Source organism: Stegostoma tigrinum, chromosome 18 (assembly GCF_030684315.1).
Source record: "Stegostoma tigrinum isolate sSteTig4 chromosome 18, sSteTig4.hap1, whole genome shotgun sequence".
NCBI lineage: Eukaryota > Metazoa > Chordata > Chondrichthyes > Orectolobiformes > Stegostomatidae > Stegostoma > Stegostoma tigrinum.
Window position 1 is genome coordinate 60957958 of NC_081371.1, and position 18902 is coordinate 60976859.

General features: G+C 45.1%; 1 protein-coding gene across 2 annotated transcripts in view; it reads left to right on the forward strand.

Moving 5' to 3' along the window:
• The first annotated feature begins 295 nt into the window (after positions 1-295).
• Positions 296-18902, forward strand: part of pawr (PRKC, apoptosis, WT1, regulator) — a 140342-nt gene continuing 121735 nt past the window's right edge. Inside the window, exons 1-2 of one of the 2 annotated variants that reach the window (XM_059652597.1) lie at positions 296-903; positions 1334-2031. In XM_059652597.1, coding sequence (XP_059508580.1) covers positions 1519-2031 — 513 coding nt within the window. In that variant the 5' untranslated portion in view covers positions 296-903; positions 1334-1518. Of the gene's footprint in view, positions 904-1010; positions 1088-1333; positions 2032-18902 lie in introns of those variants that run through there. The other variant, XM_059652598.1, reaches the window with a different exon arrangement.

Here is an 18902-nt window from a genome sequence, read left to right on the forward strand (position 1 = left end):
GTTCGATTCCAGCCTCTGCAAACTCCACAGCCCTTTACACTTCTGCCCAGGCCTGCGTGAGTTTCCTTCAGGCGCTCCGGTTTCATCCCACATTCCAAAAGCATGCAGGCTAGGTGGATTAGCCATGGGAAATGCAAGGTTATAGGGATATAATAGGGAATGGGTCTGAGTAGGATGCTCTTTGGAGGATCGGTGTAGACTCGATGGGGCCGAATGGTCTGTTTCCACCCTTAGAATTCAACGATTCTGTTTGTGCCTGTGCTTATCACTGTCTGTGTGTCTTCATGTGTTTCTCTGTACGCTTGTGTCTCTGCGTCTATCTTTCCCACTGTGTATGGTGCCTTGCCTGTAGCTGCGTGCCTCACTTTCGTCTTTATTTTTGTTTGTGCTGTATCAGGGCTTTGTGGTTTTATCTCTGTGACCGTCTATCTGTTATATTTATCTCTGTTTTACCTCTGTGCCTATCTCCCCGTCTCGGGGTCTCTTCATATGTCTCTCTCTCTCTCTCTCTCTGTTTTTGCTCCCCTGTGTCGCTCCGCTCACCTCTGTCTGTTTTTTGCTTGTGTGTTTCTCTTAGTGCCTCACCGTGTGTGAGCTTGCGTTCTGTTTTAACCCGCTCTCTGTTTGTCGATTTTGTTGCCGGGTGAACTTTTATCTCTGCCTTTTATATTTTAGGCCACTTCTGCTTGTGTCTCTGATTTCTACATCTGTGACAATTTGTGTGTCTGAGTCTCTCTCACTCTCTCGCCGTGTGTATCTGTGTTTCTCTCTCTCTCTCTCCCCTCCCCTGCAGGTAGGAGGTGGAGGAACGTTGGGAGCAGGAGCTGCCTCCGCCCCCCGCCGCGGGCGCTCAGTGCTGGGTGCAGGTACAGGGAGGAGGGACATTCGCTGCTGTGAGTTGAGGTACCTCTCGCCCCCGCCCTGTGCCTGTTCTCCCCCCGCTGTGTAGGTGTGTGTAGGTGCCGGGCGGCAGGGGCCACTGCCGGCCCTCCCCGGCGGGGGGGGGGGGGGGGGGAGGTGGGAGAGAAGGCGGAGGGGGACGGCACGGTGCGGCTGCGCTCTGGGGTTTGATGGCGTCGGGCGGCAGGTCGGTGCGGGCCGTGTGCTGGGGCCCGTGGGGAGGGGGGAAGCGATCACCTGGTCCGGGAGGGAGCAGGTAGTGGGGGCTGTCGCGGGGTGGTGGTGTGTGGGGGGGGGGGGGGGCGTGTCGCTGGTGGGAGGGAGGGGGGAGCTCGAGCCCGAAGTTTGTTGCAAAGTTGAATGAACTTTCTGAAAAGTTTGGCGAAGTTTTCTGAAAGTTGTTTTTTTTTGTTTTTCTCCGTTTTTTTTCCAGCTGTGCCGGCACCTGAGGATTATTTGTGAATTTATACCCCCCCCCGCCGCCCCCCCCAAACTCACTCCTGGAGGACTGAGAGACAAAAGAAAGGTTTTTGTTGCTGGAACAAGGAGCGATCTCTCTCTCTCTCTCTGTGTGTGCGCGGGGTTTTTTCCTGTGGAGGTCTCCCTCGGGCTCTGGCGATGGCAAGCGGCGGTTACCGGCCTCCCGGGAATACCACCGACTTTCTGGAGGAATGGAAAGCCAAGCGGGAGAAGATGCGAGCCCGCTTCGCCGCTGCGACCGGCGCTAACTCCGCCGAGAGCGGCCCGAACCGGAACGGTGCCCCCCCGCCGCCGCTGCCGCCCGCCGCCGAGCTCAGCAGCAACAACAACGGCGGCGGGGAGCGGGAGCGAGCCGCCACCAGGACCGCGGCTCCGCTCAGTAAGCGGCCGGACGAGGACGGGAGCGGCGCCACCAAAGGCAGCGAGGGCACCGCCAGGAACCCGCCCCCCGACGAGGTCGACGCGGAGAGCCCGCCCGTTACGGCCGCCGCCGCCGCATCGTCCTCCTCATCGCCGCCCGCCAGCAGCAAGAGCAAAGAGAAGGGTAAGAGCTCCGGGCCAAGCGCCAGGAAGGGCAAAGCGCAGATCGAGAAGAGGAAGCTGAGGGAGAAGAGGAGGTCCACCGGAGTGGTCAACATCCCGTCCACCGAGGTAGGGAGCTCGGTCACACCCCTCACTCTATCCTCTGCTGCCCTCACTCTGTGCCCCTCCTCGGTTGTTCTCCCCCCTCACCCCATGCCCCTCCTCGGTTGTTCTCCCCCCTCACCCCATGGTTGTTTCTCTCCCCCCCCCCCCCCACCCCAACCCCCACGCCCCTCCTTGGTTCCCCCCCTACCCCTGCGCCCCTCCTTGGTTTTTCTGTATCATCAGCTCCATCATCTTAGACTGCAGAGCAGGCCGTCAAATCTGTCATCTCCGTCATCTCCGTACTAGTACTGTCACCCTCCCCACCTTCACTCCCTTCCCTTTCCCTACAGAACTCCAAATAGCTATCGAGTTTCTTTCAGAAAGGTGCTTTTAAACCTATTAGTGAATAAGGATGTGTTCCACATGTTTTCCTCAGGTTCTGTAATAGTGTACGAGGAAAGGATGAATATATGCCGCTTAAAACGTGGATTAAATTCCACTTGTTTAATTGATCTCGATTTCACCTGGACTCCCTGAACGTGAGTCCCTGCATCAAAAGCCACAAGGGATTGCTGAGCCTTGTTTAAGTAAATCAACTTGTGGTGTATGGTGTTGCTACATGTGGGAGCTTGCTGTGCGCAAATGAGCGACCATGCTTCCTATGTGACAATGGTAACTACATGCCCAAGAGGATCTCATTGGCTGTTGAATACTTTGCTACCTCCTGAGGTTCATGTAATTTCGAGTTCATTCTGTATAATTTTATGTTTTAATGTTCCAAGTAAAGCTGGTTGTTTCTTTAATTTGTTGAATTTGCAGTGACGTTTTTGAAACACTAAAAGGGTCTCCTAAGACTGGGTAACAAAGTGGAGGGTTCGATTTGATAATTTGCAGCTACTGTTGGCATTGAAGTGAATGTGTTCCATCCTCTGTTTTCTGCCTGAACGTCCTGTTTCTCGTTTAATATAGGGAGAGGAGGGGGGTGACCCATGCCATTGAAATGTTTAAATTGCTGTGTATACAGGCAAGGACTGAAACAACTGGATAATCCCAACTAGGTTTATCTTAGTCCCTCGGACACCACCAACTTTTATCAGTTCCAACTTATAAACCCAGTCTAAAACAACAAGGAGCAAAATCAAACTTGCAAACACTGCTTTCATTTTAAGAGAAAAGTTTGTAACTAACTGTTGAGTTAGTATTTGATATCAGAACATTTAATGTTCTTGATCATCAGAATTAATTTTTTTGTAATGGTGTTTGTTCCTGTGGGTGAATGAGGAGGAGGTGGGTAGTGGGGTGGTGCTTTAGGGCAGTGAATTGTTTTACATCATTTCATGTTTTGCTGTATAATTGGAGTTTTGAGGTGTATATGCATGCATCTAAAAATATAATTGTTAGAAATAAGTGATGCTACCTTGTTTTGGCAATCTGTATTACCTTACAAAGCTGATTTATTGACTTAGACTTGTTTGTCTTATCCTGAAGGTAGTTCAATACCTCAAAACCCTGCTGTAGTTTTTCCCCTCATGCCTGATGGGACAGCAGTGGAGTTAACTCAGATCAGTGCAGGCATTGCGAAAACATTGGCTGCTGTGGAATGGACCACCATGTGGTCTGGTCCCCTTTCATTCAAATATGCTTCAAAACAAAGTAGAAAAAACATCATTGAATTTATCCAGGCCTTGAGACACCACGAAGCATTTTGCAACCTATTGGGTTCTCTTTGAATTGATGTTGCTACTGCTGTAATGTGAGAAACAGCAGCCGATTGTGCGCAGTGAGATCTCTCAAAACACCAATGTGATAATGCATTGACATTACATCTGGTTGAGGAACTGAGGCTTGTTAAAATACGAGAGGCATAGACAAGGCAAATGATAAGGGTCTTTTCCGGAGAGTGGAGGAGTTCAAAACTAGAGGGCATATTTTTACAGGAGAGAAGGGAGAGATTTGAAAAGGACATGTGGGGGAGACTTTTTTTTACACAGTGGTTCATGTGTGGAATGATCTGCCAGAGTAGGTGGTGGATGCAGGTACAGCTACAGCATTCAAAAGACATTTGCGTAGGTTCATGAATGTGAAATGTTTGCAGGGATATGGGCCAAAGGCAGGCAGGTGGGACTGGTTCAGCTTGGGAATATGATCGGCATGGATTAGTTGGACTGAAGGGTCTGTTTCCATGCTGTATGACTGTATGACCCTCAAAACTAGGAGGAGGCAATTGACTCCTTGAGACAGCTCCACCATTTAATGAGCATTAGCCAGGATGTCACAGGTAACTTGCTATCCACCTGGCAACGTAGCTGGACTTCTAAAAGATAGCACCTTCACTGGTAGCACCCTCTCTCTGATGAAGGGTCTAGGCCCGAAACGTCAGCTTTTGTGCTCCTGAGATGCTGCTGGGCCTGCTGTGTTCATCCAGCCTCACGTTTTATTATCACCTTCACTGGTATTTGTGTTGAGCCAAGGTACAAAGGGATAAAAGCCCAAGCTGCGTAAGTGAGTTTGGCCAAAGGTGCGTGTTCCTCTGGTATTGATTTAATTGAATGGTGAAACAGGCTTGAGGGGCTGAATGGCTTCCTACCTCTGTGCTTCTAAGTGTCATTTTCCCTTCAGTGCTGTATTGGAACACAATCATGAATTTTATACAATTGTTGAACCATGGCTATGAATTAGTGATTTATTTCCCCCCATTTGTTTAACATTAAATTCCCTCTTGTATTCTTCTTGTTGCTTTATTCAAATTATTAAAGTTTGCTTTCTTCAGATTTTAGATTAAGTAGAGGTGAGACGTCATTATGTTGCATTGTATATACAATATAACTCGGATGTTGAGGACTTTATCATCCTTATTGATTTATTTTGTGGAAAAAGTTAGAGGATTCAGTCACCGTTACTTGTACTTTAGTGATAGAGTGCATACGAGGTGCTTCTAAATTAGTTTCGTTGCTAGATCTGAAAAATTTGCTAATATTTTTCATTCCAAAAGTACGACACAGGACAATCAACTCCTTGTCTACAAATTATTTCCTTCATTATTTGAATAGTTATAGTCAAATCTTTTCTCCACTTGCCCTTTTACTTTATGGTTGTTTTGTTGCATCTCTAACTGGTTCCCCAAATAATTTTCCTCTCTTGTTTAGTTTGGAATAAGACTTGCTTAGATTGGGTCAGTTGACTGTGTGTGGTTTATTGTCCATCTTTTATGTGGTTTATGAGAGAGAGTTGTACTTTGCTTTCATTAAGGAATCAATTATATCCTGGAGCTAACAATATCTGTTCGGCAATAAAAAAAATTCTGGAGGTCTTAGAAAATTTGTACTCCTTGTGAACAATGTGGTGCCTAATAGTCGAAAAGGGTATTGATACACCTTTTGTAATATTGTGTTAAAATAGTCGCCTGCAGCACTGAAAAAGACCCTTTGGTCCCATCGATACGATGGTCAAAAATACTGATTATTTTAATCCTATTTTCCAGCACTTGGCCCTTGGCCTTGCACAATCACTTCTGATGTGTGGTGAGGGTTTCTGCCTCCAACACAAAGCAGTTCCAGATTCCTACCACCCTCAGTGTGAAAATAAATTTCTTCACACCCCTGTCAACATCCTAACCCTGTCATTGATCTCTGTACCAAGAGGAAAATTATGTTCAGTCTTCCCTGTCTATCCCCCACTTCATTTTATACGTTGTAATAATGCCCACTCCTTAGTCTCCTCTGCTCCAGGGAAAACAACCGCTGTCTATCCAAAGCAAAACAATTGCTTGAAAACCTCAGCAGGTCTGGCTGCATCTAATGAGAAAAAGCAGGGTTGACATTTCTGGTGCAGTGAAGGTTCTAAACAAAAGTTACTGGACTAAATGCTAAAGAGTTAGTAGGAACTGCCGATCCTGGAGAATCTGCGATAACAAGGTGTAAAGCTGGATGAACACAGCAGGCCAAGCAGCATCAGAGGACTAAATATTAACTTTTGTTTTCTCCCCACCTGACTTAATGGGGCGACCATCCATGCAAATGAGTTATTCGGCCAGTAGCAAATTATCTGTGTTACTTCAAGACACTGGGGCTGTAGTCAATTTCCGAGCATTCTGGAGTTGAGCAGAATGTTCAGAAGTACTGCCCCTCTGGTTTGCACTTGCCTGTTTAGCAGCTCTGATGGTGTCATATTTGGTGGCAGAGTTGGATACTGCCATGTTGATAACTGAACCTTGCTGGATTGTTTGTGCGGTGTGACTGTGCTACAGCGCTGAGAGAGGTTTGAACAATGCGGTGTGGAATTGTTCTCTGGCTCCTTGGACTAAGCAACGCTGGTAACCCTTCCTTCAGAGATAGGGACAGTAGTCAGCGATTTCTCTTTGGTTCTGTTTTTCCTGAGCTGGACGTGTTGGTGAAAATGAACTGAGCAGTTGCTGATCAGGGAAGCAGTGCAGAGAGAAGCAGACAGAGGTAGATGTGGAGGCAGCAAGAGGTGATGGAGACATTGAGGGTGAATTGTTCAAGAAGGCACAGAAAATGGATGTGGAAGTGATCTGATTCCCATTCCAAGTCCTGCAAACTGAGCACTGGGAAAAACTGAAAGGTTTCTCCCGAGAGTGCTGACCCTTTACAGCAATGTCCAGGTCATTCCATCGTGTGTATAAAGAGGCAGGGTGAGCTTCACCAGGGTCTCTACCAACTCTTTCTCCCTGCTGCTGGGTGAGCAGCAGTTAGTGCAAAATCTGATGAAGGGTCTAGGCCCGAAACGTCAGCTTTTGTGCTCCTGAGATGCTGCTGGGTTTGCTGTGTTCATCCAGCCTCACATTTTATTATCTTGGATTCTCCAGCATCTGCAGTTCCCATTATCACAGTGCAAAATTGTTTATCCGCTTATTTTCCTGACAAAGTAAGGAGGAGAATTTCATTCATATGGCACCTCTGAGAATCTTACGGGGGTCCCAAAACCTTTCATACGATGTTGGAAAAGTAGTCACTGTTGAAATATAGCGCACAATTGACAATTTACGCTCTGAAAGCCCCTATAAACTGTTACGCGATCATAGTCGGACAACTTGCTTCAGTGATGTCTGGTTGAGGGATAAATATTGATCCTGACTAAAAAGTGGTGTGCATTGGACCTTTATACCCAAGTAAGGGATATTTTTTGTCACATGTGAGCCAGTAAATGCCAGAGTGATTGAACAATTCCGGTCTAGTTGGATCATGTAGCTACCAGGAAGGAAGAAGCCAGTTTGTTGGGTTTTATTTTGTTTCTCAGCTGCTGGTCCTATCAGTGGTCTTTACCCCTTTTGTTGGCAGAATAAATTTTATATGCACAGCACGTTCACTATTAGTGTAAATGTTACACTCTCCCTTCATGTAAAACTGTGAAAGTGAGCCCAGTCTGTACATCTGAGAGTTAAAGCTGTTACTAATGGACTTGTCTGCTTGCCCTTAGGCTAGGGTGAGGCAACAGAGTAAAATCAATCAAAGCTAGTTGCACCTTGTCTGACATAATTACATATTGTCATGGTGACGTGTGAGGGCCATTAGGCTGTTGGCTTCTTTTTTCAGTCAGTGTTTTGATGCTGTAATATGTGATGTTTGCAGTCAAAGTTGATGTAGTGGAGCCTATGTATTGGTGTTTCAGAGGATTTGCCATCTTTAATCAAACAAGAGGGAGGGAACATGGCTCATCATTCTTTTTGGTGATATGTAATATTTTCTTTCAACAAATAATGTTTTCTTTTCTTTGGTATAACAACATTTCACCCCCCGCCCGGTAATACAAAGAGTTCCAGGAGCCCTGTTAGGCAGTGCTCCTGTTCAACAGTAGTGTTTGACAGACATGGAGTAGTGTTAAGTTGCTGTGTTTAAATCATAGGTAATCAACAAACTTATTAACAGAGATGAGGAGCAAAAGCAGAAATTGCTGGAAAAGCTCAGCAGGTCTGGCAGCATCTGTGGAGAGAAATCAGAGTTCATGTTTTGGGTCCAGTGACCCTTCCTCTGAACTGGAACAATGACAAAATGGAAATGAGGTCTTGCCCATTTCAATATAAGCGAATTCTGATTGCTGATAAACTCTGAACCTGAGAGTTTGTGTAGAGCCGCAATCCATTTCTGATTTGCATTTTCAAACTTTTTTCTGTTTGTTTAACTCAGTCCAACTTTGTTTCGTTTTCTTCTTATGTACTTTCAAACGGATTTAGCATTGACCTACTTTAGCTGGCAATACCAGGCTCAGATTCTATGCATATCAGCAATAATTCTTCTGTTTTGTTGAGCTTTGTAAAGTTTTCTGTCCTAAGCTGGCTCCCAGATTGCAGTGATAATGGCAACTGCAGATGCTGGAGAATCCAAGATAACAAAGTGTGAAGCTGGATGAACACAGCAGGCCAAGCAGCATCTCAGGAGCAGAAAAGCTAGACCGATGAAAGGTCTTTGTTATCCCAGATTGCAGTGATTCAAGTTAGAAATTCCATCCAAAGCCTGTCAAGTCGAAATGTAATGTCCAGTTGCTATCTCTGGTTGATGAAGAAGTCCTGGTCAGCAAGTTTGTATGTTTGTCCTTGGCTTCCCTCCCGTTGCCGTACCATTCAGGCAGTGCTTCCCAAATTTATTTCCCACCGTGACCTCACTTTGAGGCTTCAACATAATCTTGACCTATCAGCAAGTGTGTCTCATTGACTGCTGTGACTTGGTCCAAAATGCAGGATGTCTATTTCTGCCTTGGATCTCATGAGCCCACTTTGGGAAGCTCTGGAATCATGTTCATCCAGCTCCACACTTTGTTATCTTAGATTCTCCAGCATCTGCAGTTCCCGTTATCTCTGAAGTTTGTAGCTGGTGTTTTTAAACTTTGTGTAACATTTCTTGCTCTCCTCTGCTCTCTTCCTGCACTCTGTTAATTCTTTGTTGCCCATCTCTCTCCTTTTTTTAAGAAAAGACATTTCATTCATGAGATAACATGGTGTAGAGCTGGATGAACACAGCAGGCCAAGCAGCATCAGAGGAGCAGGAAAGCTGATGTTTCGGGCCCGGACCCTTCCGAAACATCAGCCTTCCTGCTCCTCTGCTGCTTGGCCTGCTGTGTTCATCCAGCTCTACACCTTGTTATCTCAGATTCTCCAGCATCTGCAGTTCCTGCTATCTCTGAAATAATTTTAACCTCATTCATTCATGAGATGTGGGTTTTGCCAGCTGGGTCATCTCTAAATTCAGAATCGACCACATTGCCGTGTGTCTGGAGTCACGTATAGGCCCGAGCGGGTAGGGATGGCGGTTTCTGCATCCAAAGGACATGAGTGCACCCTATGGGTTTTTGAGCATTCAGCAGTGGCCACTTGGTTGATATTGGGCTAGCATTTTATTCCAGATTTTTAATGGATTCCAACTTGACCACCTGCTGCAGTGAGATTTGAACTTGTGTCTCCACAACATTGGCTGGGATTCTGGATTTCTCACCCAGAGACGTTACCACCTCACAACTCCCTCCTCTAATAGTTCTGCAGAGGGTGTTCCCATGCATCTGCTGCCCTTGTCCTTCTAGATGGAAGTGGTGGTGGGTTTGGAAGGTGCTGTCTGAGGATCTTTGAATTTCTGCAATGCATCTTGTAGATAGTGCACACTGCCGTGACTGAGTGTTGGTGGTGGAGGGAGTGGATGGCTATCGATGTGGTGCCGCATTTCCTGAATGGTGTCAAGTTTCTTGTGTTGTTGGAGCTGCACTCAGTATTTTCTGGGCGGCGCAGGTATAGTTCAGTCTCCGGTCAGTGGTTACCTCCAGGATATTGGTAGCTGGGAATTTCAAGATAATGGTATTAAATATCAAGGTGAGATATTTTGATTGTCTTTAACAAGATATTGGCGTTGGTGTGAATGATGCTACGCACTTAACTGGCTATTTCCATGTCAGTGCAGATGCAAACACAGTTATAACCTTTCAAAGGCACTCCGACATAAGACATGAGTAGGAAAGGTTTGGAGGAATATGGGCCAGGAGCAGGTAGGTGAGACTAGTTTGGTTTTAGATTATGGTCTTCATGGACTGGTTGGACTGAAGGATCTGTTTCTGAGCTCTATGACAATTGAAAAGTTGATTTTCTCAAACCCAGAAACCACTGCATCACCATCGCTTGGCCTGGTGACACTGGGGAAATGTTGGAATTTACAAACTGAGATCAGTGCATTTTTATTGGGTGTGTGCGCGAGGACAGACAATCAAGGAGTGTAGAGAAGAAATGGTTCAATAGGCTTGATGTTCAATTTTGCCATGATCTTGAACATTCAGACAGGCTTGAAGGACTGAATGGCCTCCTTTTGCTGTGTTACTTTCTCAAGGGTATAGTGTCATACAAGAAAGGCCTTGTGTGTTTTCATCAGAATTTGGCAACTACTGACTTGGAGCTGAGCCCCTGATACTCTGTGTAGGGCATATATTTTTAAACAAAAGAAAAGCATGATTTTTTGAACTTGCTACAGACTTGATTACCCTGCCTCACTTCCAAATGGGCTGCTCTCCAAGTTCATTCTGTTCAATTGTTCCCAGTTGATTATTCCATTGTACAGAGAGCCAGTAAAGAGAACTCTGCAATCATTTGCTGCTCCTAAAATCTAATTTTCACAATGCTCTATCTCCTCGGAATTTGGTGGAGTTCTGTCTTGGTGAGTTCCCATGTCCTTTTCCCAGATGCCCATCCAGTACAGATTCACTCCCTTGGATTGAATGTTAACCAGACCCTGGCACCCTACCTGTGAAGTACAGGTCAGACAGCAGTGTTCGTCTTGATTCAGTGGGTGTAAGAGGATTGTATGAATGTATGATCCTGTTGACAATCTGAGGACTGCAGCACTGTCTGAGGTACCGTGGTTTGAATAAAACATGTCATCGTTGCTTCTTCTGCCAGTCTTTAAACCTGTGCCACCTCATTCTTGATCCTGCCAACAAAATGAACCATTTCCCTTTCTCTACTTGGACCTCATGGTCTTCAGTTCATTTGAAGTTCAGTCATAAAGCTCAAAGGGAGGTTGTTTGATCCATTATATCATGCTAACTATTGGGGAAAAAAAACTGTTCAATAAGTTTCATTCCCCTATAGCCCTGCGGATTCTTCCTTTAAATAGTTTATCCAATTTCCTTTCCAAAGTTGTTTTCTCTTGCCTTTTCAGGCAGCGTATTCCACGTTGTGACTCATTTTATAAAACTAAAATCCTCCTCCGGTCCCCCTGTTTTGCTAAAGACATTAAAACTGCATGACAGCACAATCAGAGCTGATCCCTGCTGCTCTTTGCACTGTAGGGATGAGCGTTTCAGGGGTTAATGATCAGGACAGCCAGCCATCCCCTCAGATTATGTAGGTTTAAATCATAGCAGCTTAGCCTTGCAGGTGTTCTGTCACATTCCCTTTTGAAGAAGTTGATTTGTGCTGTTAAAGATCCCTGAATTAGGTTCAAAACATGAAGTCCAGCTTTGTCGTGTGAAAACCATTCTGTTGTCCTTTGTTGTGATGTGAGCACTGCTGACAAAGCGTTTATTGCCCCTCTCTAATTGCTCTTGAATTAAGTGATTTTCTTTGGTTCAAGTGTTGATGACATTGCTGTGGGTCTGGCGTCACATGTAGGCCAGACCAGGTAAGGATGGCAGTTGTCTTCCATCAAGGACATTAGCGAACATCATGGGATTTTATAACAATTGACGTTAGATGCAGAGTCACCGTCACTGGGAATTGCTTTCACATCCATGTTAATTGGACCTAAACTCCATCAGCTGTTGTGGGATTTGAACCCACGTCTCCAGAACATTAGTCCTGGCCTTTGGATTATGAGTGACATTACCACTTGTGCTACTGCCTCTCTTGGAAAACACTCCAAGATCCTGGTAGAATTCCTTTGTGGGTCGAAGATGTTGCTGTCTGGGCCAGTGCTGATTGTCCATCTCTAAATGCCCAGGGGGCAGTTAAGAGTTATACAGTACAATATAGCACAGGAGCAGGCCCTTTGGCCCACTGAGCCACATCATGTCACTGTGGTTCTGAAGCCACATGTTGTTCACACCAGGTAAGGATGGCAGATTACTCTACCTCATGGACATCAGTGAATCAGAAGTTTTTACAACAGTCAACCATTGGTTGCGTGCTCACCACTTTGGCTAGTTTTATTCCAGGATTTTTCAGTTTAGATTTCACCATCTCCGTTGGCAGGATTCAAAGCTGTCTCACTAGAAATGTAGCCTTGGGTTCTGCGTTACTAACCAAGTGACATTACCACTAAACCACTGTTTTCCCTGTGTAAAGAACACATTCTGTATGTGACCAGCATCTTTAGAAGAATGAATCATTCTTTAAACAGCACCTAATAAGTTATTGAATCAAGTGGATCTAAAGTCTTCTGAAGAATTGCCACTTTGGTGTTTTGGCTGAAAGGAATGCTCAGTAATTGAGGGAAATGAGAAATGCAAAAAATCAAACCTTCGTTTGTACTCGACTTTTTTTTAATAACTTGGATTTTTCTCTGCGCATAATATTTACATCAATGTGAAGGAGAGGAAAGAAGCTAGCTTTCTTGTCAAATGCCTTCTGTTGTAAGTTCTCTGTTTTAATTTGTAGTTCGACTGGCCTTTATATTTTAGGTGTGTCCTGATTCATTATCTGCCCTCGAATGCGGAAGTGAAATCTCCCATTCACTGCATTTTGCGATTCTTGTGTTCCTTGTTATTGAAACTCTTAGGATGATTTCATTTTGCTGCAACTTTCTTATAGTAACTAACTGTGTTCCCCTCCAAAAGTGCCAAATTTTGACTTTTAAACTCTGGCTGTTTAAAACTCCTCTTGGAGATTTACATGTACGATTCCAAACATCTGAATTTGGCCAGAGGCAGGTGAGCATGTAAAATCGAACAGAAGAATTTGAATTCAGCAAATCGGATAATCCTGGTCCTTGCTCACTTGTATCCTTTGAAGTCTCCCAGCACTCAGCAACTTGTGCCCCAGTCACTGATTCAAGATCCCCCTGTCCAGGTATCTACAAATTTTAATTTCAGTTTTGACACAGAACGAGTGATTCAAGCCAGCAGTTCCTCAAGTCTAGGTTTTAAAGGGATTGTCAGGTGGTAGTTCTTAACCTGGCATTATGTGTTTCTGAGCTGCTTTAACTGAGTCCTGGGAGCAACAAATTGTCAATGTTCAAATAGTTTGATAAGCACATATCTGTGTGCTGAGTCAGGCAAGAGCAGAGATTTACAACTGTTTTATTGTTAATGCATAGTTGGGTGCAAGCATCAGGTTGTACCTTTCGCCTCTCGATTCTTTACATTTCATGAAGCCGATTCGTTGACTCAGTGGGATGGGATCCTAGCTCTTTAAACCCACTACCAACCCACCCCATTCCCTAATGAACAAATGAGGCACTGCCCACTGGGGACCTCTTCTTAAAATGCACCTGCATGGGGAGATAATGCACTCCAGCCCCTGGAAAATTTCAGCTCTTAAGCACAAACTCCAGTGAACATTACCTGCTCTCAGTTACCTGCCCTGGTTCACCCAGAGAGAGGGCTACATTTTGAACTGTGATAATGATGGGACTGTCATCAACCATTACATTTCATGTCAAGTGCATGGTGATCTGTGTAAGTGTGTAACCCTTCTGGCTCTTTTGTCTGGGAGTTGTGCATTGCCTGTGTGCAGTCAGCATATTGAGACCGCACACCTGGGGGCTGTGGGCACTCAGTCATCCCGAAGAGGAACTGTGATTCTTCACTTGCTTTCTCCTCCTCTTCTGACCAACAATGTCTCCTCACCAACATTTCCCTGCCTCTGGATAGTCTGCTGTGAAGTGACAATAATACCAGGACACGTGAACTGGACAAAGATATAGTCCTGTTGTGCTGAGCAAGCTCCTAGAACAAAAAGTGCAGTGGTGAGCAGATAATCTGTTCTTGTGGGATTATTTGAGCATAAGTCTTGGCAGAAAAATGGAAGACCCTCCTATACAGTCCCTGCTGAAACCATTCCATGGAACCTTTATCTTAACAGCCTGTTTGGGTGATATTAATGGGCTTAATGTTCCCCTGTTTGTTACTTTCGTCATCTTATCAAAGTGTTTATTTCTATCATCTGATGATATCCTGCTTCCAATTGGTTCACCAATACCCTTTGGGGAAGTATATCTGCTGTCGTTGGCTTGATCTGGCCTCCATCTAACTGGAGAACCACGGCAATTTGAGTAACTCAACAGCCCTTTTCACAAACACTAATATGAAGGGCACTTGAGGATGGGTGATGAATGCTGACCTTAGCAGGAACGTCCATTTCCTATGGTTGGATAAAGGATAAGATTTTAGAAGCAAGAGTAGGCCATTTGGCCCCTAAAGTGTGCTCATGCTATTCAAAAGATCATAACAGATCCCACCTCCACTTTCCTGCATCATTGACATCTCTCTCAATTTGCTTAGTTTCTGAACGTGCAAAGAGATTTGCCTTGAATGACTTGAGGACTGAATGTGACCAGCTCTCTGAGGCAGAAATTCCAAAGTTTCACAGCATTGAATGAAGGTATTTCTCCTTATCACAGTCCCAAATGGCTTTATCTTGAGATTCTGTGATCCGATGTTCAAGATTTCTCCTGCACCCACCCTGTTAAGCTATCTCATCCTCGGTTGTGAGCCAGGGAGGAAGGGAACATGGGAGAGGTGAAGTCAGCAAAGTTAAATGGAGCTCAGATGAGCTGAGGGCATGGATAGTCATGTGGGACGATAGTATCATAGCTATGGACACTGGGCTGGACTAGTCGTTTGTCAGTCCTGGTTATGGAGTACTGAGATGTGATAGAGAGGAATGAAAGATTGGGGCCTGAAATACTGTATCAGCGTGGAGAGAGGATGACTTTGAAGCATGTACAAATAGAAATCAGAAACACAAAAGGGGCAAATACGCTGTGGGTGACAGATTCCCAAACATTCAGAGAGATGCAGGTGATCAAATATCTTTTTTAGTTCACTTACAGGATGTGGGCATCACTGGCCAGGCCAGCATTTATTGCCCAGAGAGCAGCCAAGAGTCAACCACATTCCCTAAATATGTAATCAAATTTCAAACAATAACAAAACAATAGTAGCCTGTGCATTTAGCTACCCAAATATTAACTTACACCCCAGAAGTATTCCAGTTAAGGAGGAAACTATGTTCTTAAATTGCATCCAGGAGAGCTTTTAATCAGAAAGCCCGATAAGAGAAGGGGCAGTTATGAATCGGACATTCAGAAATGAGCATGGTCAGCTCAAAAGAATATCAGGAGAGGTGCCTTTTGAAGATAATGGCCATAACTCTGTCCCATTTCAGATCCTTACAGGAACGGGTGAGGATGGAGTGGGAACAAGCTCTCTAAACTGGGGAAAGGCTAATGTGACTAAGATAAGATGATTTGACTGACGTAGACTGGGAGCATCTACTTGCGGATGAAACAGTGTCAGAGCGGGGAGAGGCATTCGAGGAGGAAATACCAAGAGTACAGGGCAAAGGGTGAGACCAAAAGCAGAGAACCCTGGTGCCAAGGGGTGTAAAGGTTAGGAATAATTAAAGAAAAGTTTCTGGCAGATATGGAGGTCTCAGTGCAGCGGAGTCCCTTGAGGAGAATAAAAGCGTAGGGGAAATACTAGAAAGGAAAGAGGGCAGGAGAAAATTGTGGGAGATGTAGCAGTTTGGATTGGAAATTGGCTTGCTGAAAGAAGACAGAGGGTGGTAGTTGATGGGAAGTGTTCATCCTGGAGACCAGCTACTAGTGGTGTACTACAAGGGTCGGTGTTGGGTTCACTGCTGTTTGTTATTTTTATAAATGACCTGGATGAGGGCGTAGAAGGATGGGTTAGTAAATTTGCAAACGACCCTAAGGTCAGTGGAGTTGTGGATAGTGACGAAGGATGCAGTAGGTTACAGAGAGACATAGATAAGCTGCAGAGCTGGGCTGAGAGGTGGCAAATGGAGTTTAATGCAGACAAGTGTGAGATGATGCGCTTTGATCAGAGTAACCGGAATGCAAAGTAATGGGCTAATGATAAGATTCTTAGCAGTGTAGATGAGCACAGAGATCTCGGTGTCCATGTACACAGATCCTTGAAAGTTGCCACCAGGTTGACGGTTGTTAAGAAGGCATAGTGTTTTAGCTTTTATTAATAGAGGGATCGCGTTCCGGAACCAAGAGGTTATGCTGCAGCTGTACAAAACTCTGGTGCGGCCGTGCTTGGAGTATTGCGTACAGTTCTGGCCACCGCATTATATAAGAAGGATGTGCAAACTTTGGAAAGGTTGCTGAGGAGATTTACCAGGATGTTGCCTGGTATGGAGGGAAGGTCTTACGAGGAAAGGCCGAGGGACTTGAGGCTGTTTTCATTGGAGAGAAGGTTGAGAGGTGGCTTGTTTGAGACATAAGATAATCAGAGCGTCAGAGTAGATAAGGAGAGCCTTTTTCCTAGGATAGTGACGGCGAACATGAGGGGGCATAGCTTTAAATTGAGGGGGTGAAAGATATAGGACAGATGTCCGAGGTAGTTTCTTTGCTCAGAGAGTAGGAAGGGTATGGAATGCCTTGCCTGCAACGGTAGTAGATTCGCCAACTTTTAGTACATTTAAGTCGTCATTGGACAAGCATAAGGACGTACATGGAATAGTGTAGGTCAGATGGGCTTCAGATTGGTATGACAAGTCGACACAACATTGAGGGCCGAAGGGCTGTACTGTGCTGTAATGTCCTATGTTCTATCCTCAGTTGCACGATCAGTGAAACTGCTGTCACATCATTCCCTGTGTTAGGACGGCATGTTAACGTGGGAAGTACTGAGAATCTTTTCACTTCCTTAGGTTTCTTTGGATTGAGTTATTGGATCATTAAGCAACTATATCTGTTCCAACTTGGACATTAAGTGCCCTTTCTTCTGATGTTGTGACGTGTTGAAGGAAGTTGTTTAAATTTATTCCTCAGTCCTCAGCTTTGGAATTCCCTCCCTCAACCTCTCTTGTTGTTGTGCTCCTCTCCACTCTGCCCTCCTGTCCCACCCTCGACATCTCATTCACCCCCATTCTCTTCTGAAGTGAGTATAAAGTGCCAGGTTCCCCCAGGAACTCTCTTTTGTTACAGTGGGAGAGATTTGGAATGGAAGAGCACTGGGACTGCTGGTAGTGCAAGCAACTTGATGCTTTTCACCTTTGAAGTGTGTCTGGATTAATGTGGCGTCTAGCTGAAATGTAATCACTAGATACAGAAACAGTGCAACCGAAGCAGTCTCCTGTTCTGATAATATGGTTTACAGTCACCGCCCTCTCCTTAAACTATTTGCAGAGTCACCGCCCTTAGCAACAAAAGGTAACCCGAGGAGTGATGTGATGTTAGCACGTTGGCTATTCTGTTGTGTTGTTGAAATAGCGCCATATTTGCATAGCTAAACATTGCTGTCATGTCAGTGTGACCGACGGTGGCCTGGATGAGTTTGTGTAATGTTGTGTTTGTTCACCAGAACTGTCGCTTCTGGGGTAAGGTGATTGTTCAGTTAGAGCAGGATCTGCTGCCTTAAAGGTTCTGTGAAGCCAAGCAAGAGATTTTCCCAAAGGATTGCTGTTGGAGGATTTTAGCAAAAGCCTGTTTTAATCATGTGGCTCAGGAATAAAGGATCCACTAATTGACAAGGGAATATAGTTGAGCACAAATGAAAGATATACTGAGAGAAAGCAGTGTCAGTTTGACAGTCGTCCATTTTCATGGACAATGTATATATTGACTAGCATGAGCTGAAAACTGAGGGCTTTATTTTAACATTCTTAACAATTTATTCAGGTTATTGGAATGGCTTTGCACATCCCTTGAGAAGGTGGTGGTGAGCTGTCTTCTTGAACCTCTGCAGTCCACCTGCTGTGGATTGACCCACAATGCCCTTAGGGAGTGGATTCCAGGATTTTGACCCAGTGACACTGAAGGAATGGCAATATATTTCCAAGTCAGGATGGTGAGGGGCTCAGAGAATTTGCAGGGGTGGCATTCTCATCCATCTGCTGCCCTTATCCTTCTAGATGGAGGTGGACATGGGTTTAAAGTGCTGTCTAAGGAACTTAGGAAATTCTAAAAGTTTGACAGACGAGTTGCAGGGAAGATGTTTTCCCTGCTTGGGGAATCTAGAACCAAGGGACAGAGCCTCAGGATATGGGGTTGATGTTTTTTCTTGGTTCACTTGTGTGTTTGAGTGTTCCTGCCTGGATCTGCATGTATTGACTAATTAGGACTGGGATGAAAGATTCCTTCACTCAGAAGGTAGAGTTCTTTACCACAGAAGGCTATGGAGACCAACTTGATGAACATTCAACCAAGAGAGGGATCCATTTTTAGATTTTTCGATACTTCAAGCACTATGGGGCGAAAGTGGGAGTGTGGTGTTGAGATAGCTCATCAGCCAAGAATGGTAAAGGCAGTTCAAGGTCTTACTGCTGCCCCTATTTTCTGTGTATCTATGTTTCAATGAGTTGTTTCAGTGTACAGTAGCAGCAGTCTGTACGGAGTGCCAGTGGTGGAGAGATGTTTGTGGATGTGGTGGCAATCAAGCGACTGCTTTGTTCTGGATGGTGTCAAGCTTCCTGAATGTTGTTTGGGCTGCACCCATCCAGGCAAGTGGGCAGTATTCCATCACACTCCTGGCTTGTGCGTTGTAGATGGTGGACAGGCTTTGGGGAGTCAGGAGGTGAGCTACTTGCTAAAAGATGCCTAGCCTTTTACTTGCTGTTGTAACCACTATACTTGTTTGACCAGTTGAATTGAGTTTCTGGTCAATAGTAACTGCTTGGATGTTGATACCAGGTGTTTCAGTTGTGGTACTGTCATAAAACGTGAAAGAATGATAGTTAGATTCTCTGTTGCTTGGCACTTGTGTGGCGCGAATGT